Source organism: Phaethon aethereus (genome assembly GCF_964289735.1).
Source record: "Phaethon aethereus genome assembly, chromosome: 5".
Taxonomy (NCBI): domain Eukaryota; kingdom Metazoa; phylum Chordata; class Aves; order Phaethontiformes; family Phaethontidae; genus Phaethon; species Phaethon aethereus.
This window is the reverse complement of record NC_138579.1, coordinates 63,718,463-63,735,352: the sequence shown is the minus strand read 5'-3', so window position 1 is coordinate 63,735,352 and position 16,890 is coordinate 63,718,463. Positions and strand designations below refer to the sequence as shown.

Below are 16,890 nucleotides of genomic sequence, written 5' to 3'. Positions count from 1 at the left end.
TTATGATGTTGAGTGAACTCATTGTAGTCTGGTATTGAGATTGGTTGTAGACTGGAAGCGATAGCAAAGGATAAATAAAATATTTTTTGTAATTATAGCAAACCAAAGCATTTAATCTTCTTCCAATGCATATTTTGAAGTGAAAACCTCTTTGGTTTTTATGTCTCTTGTCAAAAATACAAAGCTTTAATATGTCAGTGCCGTCTATTCGAATGGAAAGAACCGTTTAGATTTTTTTTTTTTCCTTCACAGCCTCATCTTTTTCCAGTGCTGTGGCTGTTCCCCCTGGCAAGTTCTAGCTACATTCAAAATATTCAAATAAGATCATCTGATAAGGTTGCCTGGTCTCTTAGTTGTTTTTTACTTATTTATAGGAAGAAATGTTTAAGTAGTATTTAGAAGAAATAATTATACAGAGAGTACAAATTATATTTCTTACCAGTATTTCTTCCCTGCCTCCAACCTGTTTTCATGCTATGGGTCAGGACTTAACAACTCTCAAGAGTGCCTGACTGAATAGCGGCAGGCTTCTAAATCTCAAATCAAGTGCTCTTCAAAGCACCTTACTTCTCTTGAGATAAAAACTTGGGGCAGGTTTTTCTATCTGGCCTATTCATCAAGTATAGTCTACTGAACTGTTGACATTTCTAAACACCAAAGGGATTTTAAAGATCTTATTGCTCTAAAGAGACTTACTTGTAGTAGGGAATAAAGAAGTGACATGCAAAAAATACTGACACATGAAAAGTACAAAACAAAATAACTGCTAGAAACAGTTGAAAGCAAATAACTATAATTTGACATATAGTTTCTGTACAAAACACATTTTTGATGTAGGAATCTGCTCAAATGTTCAGACGTCCCCCCCACCTCCAGATAAATAGTAATGTTTATTTTAATCTCAATTACTCACAAAAGTCTTGCATTTCATGTGATACTAGTTTCTGTCGTTCATATTTAATATATTTGCTTCAGTTTACACTGAGTCCTACTGTCTTAGATAGAGTCATTTAAAAAGGAATTAGCATGACCTGTCTTTTAACCTTTCCCCAGCAACTTCTTATTCTGTGCTTAAACTTCCTTTAAAGCATTGGTTTGCCAAAGGGTAGTCAACCGATGAGATTTTTATATTTTTCTGTACAAGCAATATCAATCACTGAGTAAAAATATGCCACAGTATGTTTTCATACCAAAACAGGGTAATCCAACATCACGATACTAAATTACACTTCGGTGATTTCTGAAATCTAAGATTATTTGGTGGTGATACTACAAAAGGCTTTGTAACTGGAATTTTAAACTGTAGCCCTCATGCGTCATGGGGGATTAGTACTGAAAAGAAGAGATATTAAAATATGAATTATATAATTTCTACATCCTCACCTGGGAGTTACAGGAACTGAGCATACTTCCCATATCAGTGCCAGTTTTTAGGGTGAGAAGACAATGATAGCAGAAATACATTTTTTTTCCTCTTCTGGCCTGGTTTTTGTGTTAGCGTGGAGCATCTGACAGTGGCATTTACCGTTGCAGAGCTGAAGTTTCTAGCTTGTGAAAAGCTGCAAACATAAACAAACTGGTCATCTGTTTAGCAGCCTTGGTTTCTAAATATGCAGAATTTTGTAAACCAGCAATACATTTATCAATCTAAATAATACTTGCTTTTAAAACAGAGATTAGTAATAATAGTTTGCACTTATATAGCACTTTCTCATTTCTCTAGCACTGTTTTAAAGTGATTGAATAATTTGTGTTTCTCTACACTTAATAATCCTGCCAGGCAGACTCGGAAAATACCTGTGGCAAAGAAGAACTTGTCCAAGCATGAAAAGCAAAATAAATAAAAAAAAAATTTTAAAAAGATAAAAAGCTCCAGAAAATTAGTCTGCTTCAACAAGCTATTAAATTGTTCCTATCCCTGAAGCTTTACAAATGTGTTAATTGGTGTGTTCTGGTCATGTAATATGTTTCTGCACGAAGTTAAGGCACTTTCCTGTTGCCGAAGCCCTTGTGCCGTCTGCGGGAGGGACTGGCGGGCCGTGTAACATGGGGTAATGAATCTTCCCTTTGGGCAGCACGTGCCTCAGGTCTGAACGCCCAGAAATGCTTCACAGATGTGCCGGGCTGCCTAGCAATGGAAATTTTCTAATTCTAGCTGACCTAAAAAAGTAAATAGACTCCTGAGCAAAGGGCTACTCCCAGTAGAGAAGGACAATACCCCCGCCCCAGCTAGCATTTACGTTTTGCCCCCCTGCACGCTCTTTTTTCGTCACCAGCAACTTGCCAAGCCTGTGACACTGGTCTCTCGAATCAGCAGCATTCAGGCACACATTGTATGGGTGGTTTGCATCATGTAGGCAAATGTAAAACCATGCAGCTCACCCTGTCCCAGTGCTTTCTGGAGCAATACTGCTTGCCTTGGAGAGATCCTGTGGGTAGACACATTGGCCATGATCGGTAATTCATAGGCAGTTATAAGTAATGCGTGCCTTTGCGTGTATAGTTACATATTGTGTTTGTGTTCCTCCACACAGCTTCTGAAACTGATGTGTGGGAGGAAATAAGCATTGCCAATGTATACAAAATGTAGAAATAACGCTGAGGCAGCATTGGGGCAGCCCACAGCTAGGCTGGTCCAGAGTCTCAGAGCAGCTCCCATTTTCTCCTGTTCTTCTTAGGAATGCACTTCATTAAACTCTAAATTTCATAGGATCTATAGAGACTCGATACTTGAAATCAATGGAAGCTTGTAGGCAATGTGTATTTTAGCAATAGGTGGCAGAACTGTTCAATTCAGAAGTCTCTCTGCATTTCTGTTGTCTGTCTTTTTTGAGTTGGCAACTCAGGCATTGAAATGCGCTTGTAAGAGACTTGCCGCTGCGAGTTACCTGTCCTGGAGCATAACCCTTCTGTGAAGTATTGAAATCTATCTGGACAATTTTATCAAGAGGCATAATATACTTTACTTTATCAGTTGTTTCTGTTGTTGCACACCCTGAGATAAAATGGTGTTTTCTAATGGGTGTATAATGAGTTTTCTGAAATGCAACAAAATATTTAAACTGACAGAAGCTTGATAGATTACAGTGAACTTTAACAGATAGCTTTGGATGCGGACTCAAATATTTGGTTAGTTTTACAATTTAGCTGAAATCGTAAAGGGTGACAGTTAACATTGCAATATGTTGGACCTCCTAGAACAGATGCTTCTGTCTCTGAATGCTATTTCTCCCTCCTCACTCACATAGCTTTTGTTTGTACACACAGCGTCTTGAACATTTCTCAAGCTTCCCAGTAGAGAGACCCAAGTTGTTGTAGAGCAGTGCAGGCATCACCCGCAACTCTGGAACGTTGCCAGTGAGCCATCTGTGGTTTGATATGAAATCCGTACTTTGTGGCATGTTGCAATGTCATTCAAAGAAAGAGGAGATACTGTGTAGGCAATGACTCAGTGAGAAGCTTCGTATATTTGTAGGACTGAATTCCTCTCCTTGACCTTTTACTCTTCATGTTAAGAGTTTAGTTTAAGCTAGTCATCCAGGTTTCCTTAATAATCAGCAGAGATGGGCAAGCACTTGCAAGGATGATTCATCTCATCCTAAGTATATAATATAGGTTAGGCTGAGTGGCTGGCTTGCAGACAGCTGCAATTAGGTTGAATGAATCCATCAGGGAAGGAAATGTAGCATTAACATTAGCATCCATCCGGACTATCCTGAGAGCCCTAGAATTACTCAGACTTGCATCACGGGTCCCACACTCCTTTTACGTAAGCCCAGGGGGGAGAAATTCAGCAAAAAGAACAGATCTACAAGACAAATGTTAGTCTGCTTGCTTTGGACATAGATGATAGATGGTATCATCAGACTCATGAACTACTGTTTGAATTTAGAACAAGATTTCCCTTCAGTTTGTAGACAACATATTCCAATCTCAACTAAAACACACCTAGACAATGTATCTTCTCCCACCCTCCATCTTTCCCTTTCTTCACTCCGTCTTCTCTTCAGCCTGTTGTCACTTCATTTCCTCTCTGTTCTCTTCCATTTGCCTTTCTATACAGGGTACTCTTTCTCGTAGAACGTTTTTTTCAGTTGGAAGGAAAAAAAAAGCTTTGGCATTAATACACTATATATCAGGACATTTTTCATTCTTGCTGGATGTTTTATCTTTCATTTCTTCCTTTTTACCCACTTTGTGTGTTCAGACTGTAAACTCTTCAGGACAGAGACAATCTTTCAACATGCACTTGGTAAGAGCTGGATCAGTAAGCATTACAAGAGTATGCTATGTAAATATTTAGTACAGTTCTGGTTGTAAGATTACCATGTGTTTCTCTGAATTTTGGATCAGACAAGCAGTTGAACAGCTGTAGTCCCTGGATAATCTATAACCATCAGTGATTAATGCAGACCCCTTTATAACATGGGGAGCTTCGTCATTATGCAGAGACTATAGTTATAATACGAAGTGGGTCTGTAACTTATACGTGTGATTTAGAGCACTCCATGGTGCCAGTGTCAGAGAAGGGAAACCTTCCTGATACTTTTATCTTTCCCTTGTGTCCCTTCACATGTAGCAAAGCGTCTTTAACACATCTTGGATTTTTTCTTTGGAGTGAGTTTGTTCAGACAATTGTCCTGTTGCTGAAAAGTAGTGACTCATGCTGCACGTACAAAAACCAACCCGTTTCTACTCACATGTTACTGGAACTTCTTCAGCCATCTGAAATCCCCTAGGGTTTCACTTTACACAAACATGTGCAGAATAGAATTTTATTGGTACAAATGATCTCTGAAGATTTTTGCTTTGCAATAGCCAAAATCAGTTAAATAAACTGAGTTTTAAATTCAGACTCAGGAATTCAGTTTTTCAGTACTTTGCATAGTTTTCTGGTCAGAGAACAGAAGCAATACCATGTGGCACATCCAAACGAATCAGCACAGTTTGAATTAAATTCTCTTGGATATTACCATATCACTTCGGTAAAGCAGATACGCTGGAAAGCTGCACTGAAGAGGCTTATATTAAGATTCTGAAACGTAAAACGGCTTTTGCAAAATCTATCGCAAAAGGAAGTGGGTTTATTAATGGTTCTTAATTTTGCCAGGTGTCTTTAAAGTCACTGTTTAACTAAGCTCTGTGTAGCAGCATTGGAAACCCACAACAAAACATCACTGTTCTGAAAATGAGGTGAAAGTGAGAATTATCCTGATTTTATTTTACATTCTGTAAGTGATGAAAAATAAGAGTTTTAGCATTGTGCTCAAGTTATTTTAATTACTATTAGCTATACATTAAAAGTTATTTTCATATTAGCAATGTGTCCTTTAGCAGACAGACAGACATATGTAGGTAGAAGTATATTTACCAGCTGTTCTTAGTGGAAGCCTTCTCTAAACACCTGATGTTAACAATAATTAATTTTGATGGCTCAGATTATGCTTCAACTTAAAAAAAAAAAAAGAAATGCATATGGTAGATGTGCTTATTTTAACATGGGTTGATATAGCTGTGGTTAGTTATAAGTCAATCACAGTTACCTGAAAAGTAGAAAATTTTAGAATGCTCTTTTAAAAAGTCTTTTGTCTTTATAATCAGTTTAGAAAATATGTCCATTGCTGTGATTTAAGAATAGTAATGTAGCATCTGTGAGCATAGCAGAACAAGAAGAAACTGAGTTCATGTCCATTATACAGAAAAGTAGTTACCAAATGGTTTGTCTCCTAAATTTGTTAAAGTACCGAGAAAATTGTAATGTGAACAGGAATGTAAGAGATCCTTAGTAAATTAGGTTTTAAATAGTTCACCTAAGACCTAAATGCAGTTATTAGAGGATAGTTTGGCACCATTCTCTCCACAAGATAAATATTATAGATTGTGAGACACTAGTCGTAACCAAATTTCAGGACTATCATATGATTTCTGCCTGACATGGGTCTGGGCCAGTTGGAATTACTTTTCTAGTCCTTGCTGAGAGAGCTGATGCCTTCAGTGGTAAAGGGATTACTGTTTTGCCATTGAGAAGTGAACTTACATTAACTCAGAAGTATTGTTCAGTTTTGTGGCATTAATAAGGATTTTATATCTTTTCATAATGGTATTGTCAGATCTGTATGTGGGTTGTTACAAAGTTATGTCAATATAAGTGCTATGTCACTCCACTAGACTACGTATCATATAAAATAGAATTCATTTCATCGTAATACACATAGCTGGTGTCTTTCAGTTGGCGAACTTGGCAAGGGAGAAGGTCAAAACTTATAGTCACCTCCATGTCAAATATTTGCATGAACACTTCTCTCTAGAAGAAATTTCGTTTCATACCTGCACATATTTGTGTTTTTATTCAGCCCAAAGGTAGTAAGTTGTTTTCGCCAAGAAGACCAGCTAGTTACTGCGCTTGATGATGACCTGCTAAGAAAGCATTGAAGTCATTGACTGGCAAGGCTAAGGTGCTCCTGAAATGTGTATCTGTTAAGGAGTTTGTAACCGTTTGGCAGCTACCTCAGTTAGAAATGCAAGATGCGACCTGTGGGGACGCCAGGCAAACCTGTTCATTCGGGACTTCTTTCACCACGTGAACAGACATACCACAATGGCCTTGAAGCTGTGGCTCAGGGCACCGCAGAGAATCGGTGCCACGTGTTGCCGTTGCGTTGAAGGTATCCCCAATGGCCCGGGCAGGCTCAGCTGCCGCTATTAAATCCTTCCCCCGCTGCCCAAGTAAGAGCAGAGCAGGTTCGGTGAAGGTAACCAGGGTCAACCACCAGTCCTGGTGACTGCCAGACAGGTCCACAGTTATGAGGCAAGCCTGCCCTCACGCTGAGAAGCCAAGGCAGCAGGCGAGGATCACACCCAGACCAGCAAGCCCCACGGCCGGGCCCTGGCAGAGCGGTAGCACAGGAAAATGGCCGGGGCTTGAGCAGAACGCAGCTCCCCAGCAAAGCAGGGAGCACCTGGCAGGGCTTCGCCAGCTCCTTCTTGCACAGCGCTCTGTCCCCGGGCAGCCCAGTTTGGGGGGCACAGCTGCACTGTAGCACAGCTGGCCGCGGGCACTGGCGGCTGCAGCCTCCCGCTTGGGGCAGTCGCCTTCACGCAAAGATAACGAGGCAGCTCGGTGACTGCGGAGTAACTTGGCATCCCTCCACTGGCTGCCTCTTTTCTGAAGATGGAAGTTGCTTGTTTTCATTTCCGAAGGCCTCCATGTCCTTTTCCGCAGCCTGCCTGCGGGGTCTTACTCATTATCAAGAAATCTATTTCCAGTCAGGTAATGGTGACAATCATTTGACAGTTTGATAGTTTTCAAGCAAAAAAACGGGGTTCTTCACTCTAAGGGGAGGTTTTACACAGCTACATTACTAGCCTTCTGCAGATTTCTCCTTAAAACACACCTTTTTCGTGATAGTTACAAAAATGCTGAAGTCTTTTCTTAGGTACTATGAAAATAGAAATAATGACTGCTAATTATAAATGAGGTAATAACAAAAAGACATAACAGGGAAAACAAAATGCAAGGGGTGCATTAGGGGCATCATACGCAGAAGAGGAAATAGTAACAGGAACTCAGCTTCTGTACCACGGACTGTTCCTGTTCTCTCTTGCGTGGGCTTTATGGAATGGCAAGAGTTCTGCTTCAAAGAGAAATAAGTAGGATATAAAGGTCCCCAACTAGGAGTCTGCATCTTTCATATTCCCAGCATTCCTAAAATTCTTCTCCCCAGCCCCCTCTTCCCCCTAAACCAAATCCCTTCGGCTTTGGTGACTTCAGTCTTCATGGAGTTGTAGCAAATGGAACTGGAAGGGATCTAGAGAGGTCATTAACCCATCTCCCTGCCCCAAGGCAGGACTGAAGCCATAATAGACTAATAAGCAATTTTTTTGGTCAAAGATCCAAATAAATGGAATTGTAAAGGGGTTTTTTTTAAGTTTAATTTTTGGAAGTTTCCATTTTGTTGTTAAAGCTTCATGTAACTGTTAGCAGAGTCACAAGGTTAACTTGTGTGGAATTATTTTAATAAGTATCGAATTAAGAATGAATTCCCACCTGAACTCCCATCCCTTTTTTTTATGATACTCAATTATTTTGCATCACTCATGTTGTTATTTATCCGTTTGCTAAAAATATAATAATGATTTTGGAGTAATACGAAGAATTACTTTGGGTTTAGATTTTTGCCAATATGTGTATATGTGCTTATCATATTGCTGCTAAACATTTTTATACATTTTATCGCTTAAAGCATTTTACAGAACATGTGGTTTCGGTAGCCCTTATTTAATTTTACGCAATTTTGCTGTTTCTTGAATGTCCTCCACGTCAGTTATTTCTGAGTATTTTAAACAGTGTAAAATCAATCTGTACAGACACACATTTCCTCAAATCTGAAAATTAATTTTATGAACTGATTGTTGTTTATACTGTGTAGGTGTAATACTGGATTTCATTAGCTGCCTCCGCAATGCAGTGCCAATAGATTCCTCAGAGAATATGCGTATAGTTGTATAGTAATCACTTCTTTAACATTATCTCTAGTAGCTAGCTCTTTGTTTAACCTGTCATTGCTTACTTATGTTCAGTTATATGATTTTTACTTTATTTTCAACCCCTTTTATAGTCAGTTAAATCCTGCATACTGTTTCTATGCATTTTGTAACTGGGTTATAATCAACATCAGGAGAGGTTGCTAGGAAAACTGCTGGTCAGCCCTCTTAATACTAAAGAGAAAAAAAAGTCTTATGTTGGAAAGTCTGTTTTTTATAATAAATCTGTAAAACTTCATATAATAAGCTACATGGCAAAAGCACTTGCTGCTATTTCTGTCTACAAGGGATTTTGTTGGTTAAAAAAAAAATTAATAAATTACACCCCAACCAAATGTACCAGCCCACTGGAAGTTCCTAGAATATCCAGGACTTGGATCTTTACATCCCAGTCTTACAAGGCAGACCAGTGTCAGAAAACCGTCAGCGCTGTGTTTGGTCCTCCATGCTGGGACTGGACAAAACGGTTGCTCGGTGTCCCTCTGCCCTGTCATTTTACATAGTCTTATCTTCCACTTCTACCTTTTTTTTTCCCCCCCATTGAAAACAAATAAAGTAGTTAGAAGTTTTCTTCAGGCAGAGGGAGGAGCAGAGGCAAAGTATGTAATAAGTTTTGTCTGAACTGTTTTCCTTTCGTAAAGCATGCCCTAAAGCTGTGTGCTTAGCTGGGTTCGGTGTAATTGTTCCGGTCACCGCAAAGCCGTGGGGACCTGCCTGAAACAGAGCGGGCAGGAGGCACCAGCCCGCACATCATGCCCCTTCCCTAGCTATGCCTCATACACTAGGTAATAGCCAGTAATAGCCTTCTTCCTTCCATAGCCAGTTATTTCTTAATCGAGTGAATGAAGCTTAGAGGCTGATTCTGAAGATCCCAAGGTTAAACTTTTCTGACAACCTCTATAAGTGAAAATAGTGTGTGAGCGTGTAATTAAACACACCGTAATAATGCAGATAGATACACAGTTAACTTTGCACGAAGGAAGTTTACTCCAGCATTCCCTAATTTTTACACTGACAAACTTCACCTTTCTTTGATACAGCCTTTAAGAAATTATCACAAGGAGGGCAGTTACAGGATCCTGTTTTCACTTGCATATTTACTTTTGCCAGACTCTGACCATTTTGCCTTAAAATATTGTTGCCCTGCCAGCTTGCTGTAGGCTACAGGAAGTTTTCTGTTTATCCACACACTGGACTATTTTAGTGAAAACCTTCAATTATTTAAAAGAGCAAATTAAAATATGCACTTTTATGTCTAGCCTTTATGCCAGGGATGTGTTTTTGCTGTCCTGCGAAAACCTGCCTCTGTGTGGCCCAGGCAGACTCAGTAAGTACTGCGTATTCGGCCTGACCCTTTTCCAGGGGTGTACCTGCTTTTGGGACCGGGAGGTGAGCCGGTGCCTGTGCCCGCACTCTGGGCAGGGGCACGGGGGCAGAGGAGAGGGGCAGGGGCAGGAAAGGGGATGGAAAGCAGTGCCAGCAGGAGAAAGAAGGGCAGAGCAAGAACGACAGGTGGGAGCAGGAGGAGGACAAAATAGGGGATGAGGCGGACAAGGGGCTGAGGCGAGGAAGGGTGACCACCCGGTGCTGAATTTGGCCCTAGGCATGGGAGCACGGAATGGAATATGGGCTAAACGGGCAAGAGGAACCCAGGACTGGCAGGAGCGGGAATGAAGAGCTTGGAAGCAGAAAGCTGAGGCTGGATGGGGCTGGGGAGTGCAGATAACCGGAGAAGGGGCATTTTTGTCATGAAGACCAGTTGCAGGATGGGACTTCTGGGCAACAAGGACTGGGATTGCTGATGTGAGCAAAACGAGCCTGATTCTTATCAGGCTGATAAGAGAAAGAGATTGAAAGGGATGGAGGTCACAGCCTCAGAAATAGCAGAGAAGTCTGTCCACCAGAGAACATTTTGTCCTAAACTGGGACTTTAAACGTGACTGTTTCTCTGCGGTCAGCAAATATCTGTGAAAATGTCTGATCGTTCTGTAATGCTGGTGTTCAAAAAGGATCACAGCCTATTCATGCTATCACTTACTGCCTTAGTTCAAGTGACTGCAATGTCCCTACTGGTGCCAAAAATAAAGGCCTGTTGTTTAACCTGTGGATGTCTGTGTAATGCCATGTGATGAGTTTCCAGTTTGTTTGTGGTTTAAAGTTATGGGGGGGGGCGTTAAATGATGTTAAAATATTTAATAGGATTAATATTTGCAGCCGTTTATATTTTTAAGCTGCACACAGGAGATGTAAGGAGTGATATTCTGAAATGCCTGTTCAGGCTTTATTCAGAGGTAGCATGCCTGCGTGCCGTGATTCACATCTTAATGGCAGGGTAATATTCAGTTGTTTTCAGAGGACCCTAGTGTTGTTTTTCATTCAGAATACATCTGATCTGAGGCTGCATGTGGCGTACGCAGTGAAATATGCTTCCTGGAGAACCAGCAATTTGTTGTAAAGTTTGAAAATTTGGATTGTAGAGAGAGAAAGGATTGCAGGAGGCATAGTCTCATAATGAAGACGATTGAGGGCTATCTTGGAAGGTATGATGTGTCTCTGCCTATACCACTGAGCTTCTGTGTGATCATGTCGCTTCAACCCAGCATTTTTATTTCTGTACCCTTACTTTGTGTCTCTCACTTTCTGAGTGCCTGACTTGGGGTTCTTGAAGAAACACTAAGCACTCACAGCTACAAGTGAAGTTAGCATTTGATCATGTGAAATGCTGTACAATGCTAAACATTCTGGAAAAGCAAGTCCTAAATGCCTCAGATTGTGTTTCTGAAATGAGTAGATACCTTTTGTCATGTTTTTTATGTGCCTTAAATTCCCTAGCCATAAAATGGATGTAACTTTGCTGCCTTATCTCACAAGAATATTAGGAAAATAACACAGTTGGTATTTGTGAAGCATTCGAGTGCTATATACTGACATATGCTATTGAAAAGCCATTCCATCTTCAGAACAAGGATTGAATAGTGTACAATAAATACATCAGAAAAGTTCAGAGTAAACAGTGAGAAGAAAACAAAATGCTGAATAGCCAGTCACTACATGAGCAGTGTGCGTCCTCTTCGCTGAGTAAGATGAGGGAAGAAGAGTATATGTGTGTGTAATGAAACACTGCATCATAACAAATACATCTGTAAAAGCTTAATTCAGTCCTACCATCCAGTGTCAGGATCTTAGATTTTTGCTTTTCCCACCTGAGTCTTTGCAAATTTATAAATGTTCTTCTGTCTCTATTTTCTGTTTGTAATATATATTAGTGAACAAACACAGCATTGATTAAGAGGCTGTAAGAATGTCAAAGATTTTTGTCCTTTTGACCATACTTTAAGTCCAGGCCAATGTGGCAGGGTTTACAGTTGTGTTCCCCATCGGTGACGTTGGTTAGTCCCCGCATAAGATAAGTTTGCCGAGTCTCAGTTCTGTTTGCTCTTCATCACCTTGCTCTGAATCCACTTGGCAGACTTGGCAAAGAGGTCAGTAGTGGCAGGAGGAAGACAGCGGTACTACATTTCCCCTAGAGGAAGCTGCCTCTCCCGCTCCCCGGTGAGGGCAGAGAGATGCTAACAGTGAGTGGGAGAAGGTTGGATTCTTTCACTTGTCTCTGCGCCTCCCATGTACCAGATACCTTGCACCCTGCTAACAGAGTACTGTACGCTTCTTTGGAAAGAAAACGTGACTGAAAGATCTGTCGAGTGCTCCCCTGCACTTCCCGGCTTTTCCGCATCCTTCGTTTTCCCGTGGTTAGAGCCCCCCTCTACAATCGGAGTAGTACATCAGCTCTTTCCTAGCAAACGTTTTCCTCAGCATACAAACAAGGTAGGCACGTGCCCTAGTTTATATCGTCTTGGTGTAGAAATGAGGCATCATGGACCGCAGTTCACATCCACAGCCGTCCTTAACCTTCGTAGGAATAAGGGATGAACTGTGAGTGAAGGATACTGATTTTAATACAGTGAAATGTAAGAGCTGCATAATTACTAAATGGTATGGGGGGGATGTGCTGATACATAAGTTGTGCTTCATAGGCCATGTGCTACAAAGAAATGCGCACATTTCTCCTATTTCAACACTGAGGTATGTCATCTCACCCTGGGCACAGGCTTTCCTACTCCACATGTGTTACTTTATGCATTTCCTTCCCTCGGAGAAGACGACAACCCAGCACACGTTCTTCCCCCTGCTTTGCCCACAGGCAGGAGTGGCCGGTGGTCAGAAGCACCGTGGAGCACCTCTGAAGTTACGCCTAATTGCACAGTCTCAAAGCCAGCAATGAATTGAGCAGTCAGCCCACTGTAAATCAGATATTTCTTATGCATTTTAATTGAATTGTTATCTTATCCTACAAAAGTTGCAAAGGTATTGAATAAAAGGCAGCTGTGTTTACGTGTTGTGATATAAGTAAAAACATAGCAAAAGCAGAGAATAAGGATGGTCTACACAGCCTCCTAAGACAGTTTTGCAGCCATTACTGTTATCCTGTTCCCTTCAGAAGCGTGTGCATGTTAAAAGAGCCACACAGTTTAGCCTTTGCCTACTAAAATCTTTACAGAAATATGCTCCTTCCATGTTACCAGTGTCATAAATTATCGCACTGTGTATACGAAGCTCAGCTGTCCTTTTGGTACCTCCCTGTGTCCAAAAGCAAGCCAGTAATTAACCAAGTAAAGCTGCAGTTTTACATTAATTTTCACCTTATTTTACAAAAGCTAAATGGTAATGACATGTCTTTTATATATCTCCAGTGTAAAAAGAATCCTCAGAGGGACAGTTGAAATATTTTTGTCATAGTTGAAAAATAAGGTTTATTGTGCAAGGACTGTGTGCTTGTGGACAAAACCGTGTAACCTGTGTCTCAGCTTCCTCATCTGTAAAATGGATGTAATGTTCCTACAACTCACAAGGGACGGCAAGGTTTGGTTAGCATATATGATTGCCTTATACAACTGCAACTACTATCACTGCTTGTTTTTGTTAAAAAATGACAGTAGAATATGAAGAAGAAACACTCCAGCAGAATAATGCTGCAACCAAGGTGAGCCCTCTCCATCTTCTGACCATCACATCATTTATTTTCAGACTCTGCCACAAAGTATACGTGTTTGAAATAAAACTATACTTATATTGTAATTCCATAGAAATCAAAGGATTTGCTGTAGGGGTTAACACAACATGTGTTCTTAAAGGAAATGTGCCCACAGATACAATGACATCCTTGAGCAAATTTGGATTTTGTTTAGAAAATTTTCGTGAGGAAAAATCTATTCCAATTACAGAATCCAATCTGTTGAAAACATGCAAAACTGTTTCCAGGTCAGCCTAGAAGGGGTGTCTGGGAAGTGCTTTATTTCTGTGAGTAAACATTGATCAGTCGGGAAAAAGACTGCGTTTTGAAACATGCTATGGAAAACAATTTCTACTTCAATTATTCTTTTTTTTTCCCCCTCCTTGTTCTTTCCCCTCTCGCTTTCTTCTCTCTCTCCCCCTGTCTCTCTCCCTCTCGCTCCTGAAAATCTCCTGCCACAGCGACTGCATTTGCCTCCAGACTTGTCAGACACAGTGAGCCGCGCACGCAAACAGGATCTGGCAGAATCCGCCAAACTGCTGAGCTCAGGATGTGGTGCTATGGCCATCGGCAAGAAGCACCTGGACTTCTAGTGATTTCTACTTAGCAGTTTCACTCAGATTTATATGACACTCTAATTATGAGTGTTAATGATTTATATAAATATTTTTCTTAATGATTTGACCCAGCAGTCTTTAAAAATACACGTTCTCATATGGTGCCTTTTTTTTTTTTTTTTTTTTTTTTTTTTGTTCTGGTTTCTTTGTACTAATTTTGGGCTTGTGTGGATTTTGCTTTTTGTTAAAGCTTCTGTTATGTTGGGACCTGCCATTGTTCTGCTCCATTGGAAACATACAGTATTTTGTTCCTTTCACTTAAAATATGAAAATTACTCTTACCCTTTCATTTCCAGGGTTTTTTTTTTTTACAATAAAGAGATATTTTTCCCAATGGATTTTTTATATATTTACATTTAATATTTTATATGAATAATAAGTTACGTTGGACAGTTTATTGAAATAAAGGAATGAAACTAAGCAATTTGTTGTCACCTGTTATTCCAAAAGCAAACTACACAGTTACAGTTTTAAAAACATTACTTTTTGTAATTGAAATACCATTCTTAAATTTCAGGAAATATTTACATTGGTTTATTAAATATGTAATAATAAATTTAAAATATATAAGATAGTTTTTATTCTAATATGCTGGTAATTAAGAACGGTTGGTTTTCGAATCAGACTATGTTATAGATAATTGCTTTGCCTCATGGCTTACTACATGCATTAAAAGGCACTCGAATGAAATTTACTCACCAGAGAGAAAAGAATTTCTTGCCTTATGTAGTTCAAAACAGTAATCCTAAACAATTGAAGTCAGCACTATGAAATTATGTCAGCAGACATAATTCAAGATTGAAATTCAAACCGACAGCTACATTAATGCTAGAAAACCAGAAGAGTGCATTTGAGCTCGGGGAAGGGTATCGCAGCATGCTGGTCTAAAGCAGGGCAGAATATACAGCTAAATCAGGCTTCTGTACCCTCAGATATACGATTTGTGATCTTCTATTTTGTATGTATCTCCGTGTATATCTCATCAAACAAAAGAATGGTAAAGCAAAGCTGACCTGTAAATTAAAGTGGTTTGCATTCTTTCTTCTGGGGCTGACTTCCATTTTGAAAGGTAATATCTTCTTCTCCCCAAAACTTCCAAGCCACCCAGCTGTAAGATTGCATTACAGTTTCAAAATTTAGTCTTTATAATAGTATATTACATGGCTGGGGTGAAACTGACTCTTCAAAGAACGTGTTAATGGGATGCAATAATGGTAACTTATTTTGATGGGTTTGGAACCAAGAGTTGGTTAAGTGGTTTGCTTTTTCTTTCCTGCAGTCCAGATTCTACTTTATTTTTTCTTGACAGCGCTGTGTAAAACAAAGACATAGCTTTTAAAACTGTCTAACTAATATGATGAATGTCAATCACTTAAAAAACTCCACTGTAGCATAAACACATACTGTATACAGCTTTTATTCTGAATTAGAATAATTGAATCAATGACAGTGATTTGCCAGGATGTCAAATCTATCCATCATATCCTGTCACTACCAGTTTATTTTTTGTGATCAAAATCAAAAAGACTACTATTTTGTCATCAGCTATTTCATTAGTAGTAACAATCAGGTTTTCTCTTCTATATTTTTTAGATATGCCTGTTATATTTTTTATTTCTAAAGACACAAATCCTTTTTAAATCTTTTCAAAATAAAGTTTCAGAACTGAACTGTCAGTTTAATAAAGCCAAAAGACACCTACTTTCCTATGCCAATATATTTAAAATATTATCATTGATGTCTCAAACATTTTTTCTCTTTGTATTATGTGTAACATTGAATGGAAGTTCCCATTAGATACTTAATTGTGCCTTTTGAAAGCATGAAATAATTTAAATACTTAGGATAAAGTGATTTTTAACAAAGGCGAAGTTTTACATATTACGTCTTTTTAATGTAAATAACACAAAACACAGTATTTCTTTGTGAAATATAAAGTCACAAGACATAAAAATTGCTGCCAATGCACTTAAGTAGGTCATTGGCTTAACATACAGGGGAGAAAATATCATGAAAGTCACAGTCAGTTCCTAGTTAACGTATTAACTGAAAATTGTTAGCGAGTAGCGCGTGTATTCCATGTATGTATGTGTGTGTGTGTGTGTGTCCTATGCATTTATAAGACTTCAATTTCAAAAACTTCTGTAGGTTGATATTGAAGCTGACAAATATTTTGAATAATAAAGGGAACTCCTTCTGCAAGTCCAGATTAATTATTTTTCTGAGTCACTAAACATGCTTTGTAAAATAAGTGTTAGAATGTACAGATGTACAGTGTTGTTTACCTAAGGCAAAAACATGGAGCAAAATTTCTCTTCTTTCTTCCAAAATATTGTATCAGTTACAACAACATATGACAGTGACTTGGCTTATCCAGTAGACTGATAAGTGAAATAATGCAAAGTACGTGCTACCTGATCATATGTAGAAGCATAGCAGATACAGTATGTAGGTGTGCAGTAGATAGAGTGTAGACTTCATTTATTGCACCAAAAGCAGTTTTGACTTGGGGAGCATGAGGAGTGGTTCCATGGTGGTTTTCTGTGAATTTCCCCCATAGCCGCTCTGCGGCTGTCAAGCACCTGTGTACAAAACATCCCTCGGTTCTCTCTTTTGATTTGAAGACAGGTATTTAACTCAGGGGTGCAGCTCCGGTAA

The 16,890-nt window shown here is 39.4% G+C and overlaps 1 protein-coding gene across 1 annotated transcript in view; it reads left to right on the top strand.

Annotated features, from left to right (window-relative positions):
• Nucleotides 1–14,909, top strand: part of ELP4 (elongator acetyltransferase complex subunit 4) — a gene marked incomplete at its 5' end in the record, with an annotated part of 152,710 nt that extends 137,801 nt beyond the window's left edge. Inside the window, one exon of the mRNA XM_082000501.1 lies at nucleotides 14,077–14,909. Coding sequence (XP_081856627.1) covers nucleotides 14,077–14,208 — 132 coding nt within the window. The 3' untranslated portion in view covers nucleotides 14,209–14,909. The remainder of the gene's footprint in view (nucleotides 1–14,076) is intronic.
• Nucleotides 14,910–16,890: the final 1,981 nt, after the last annotated feature.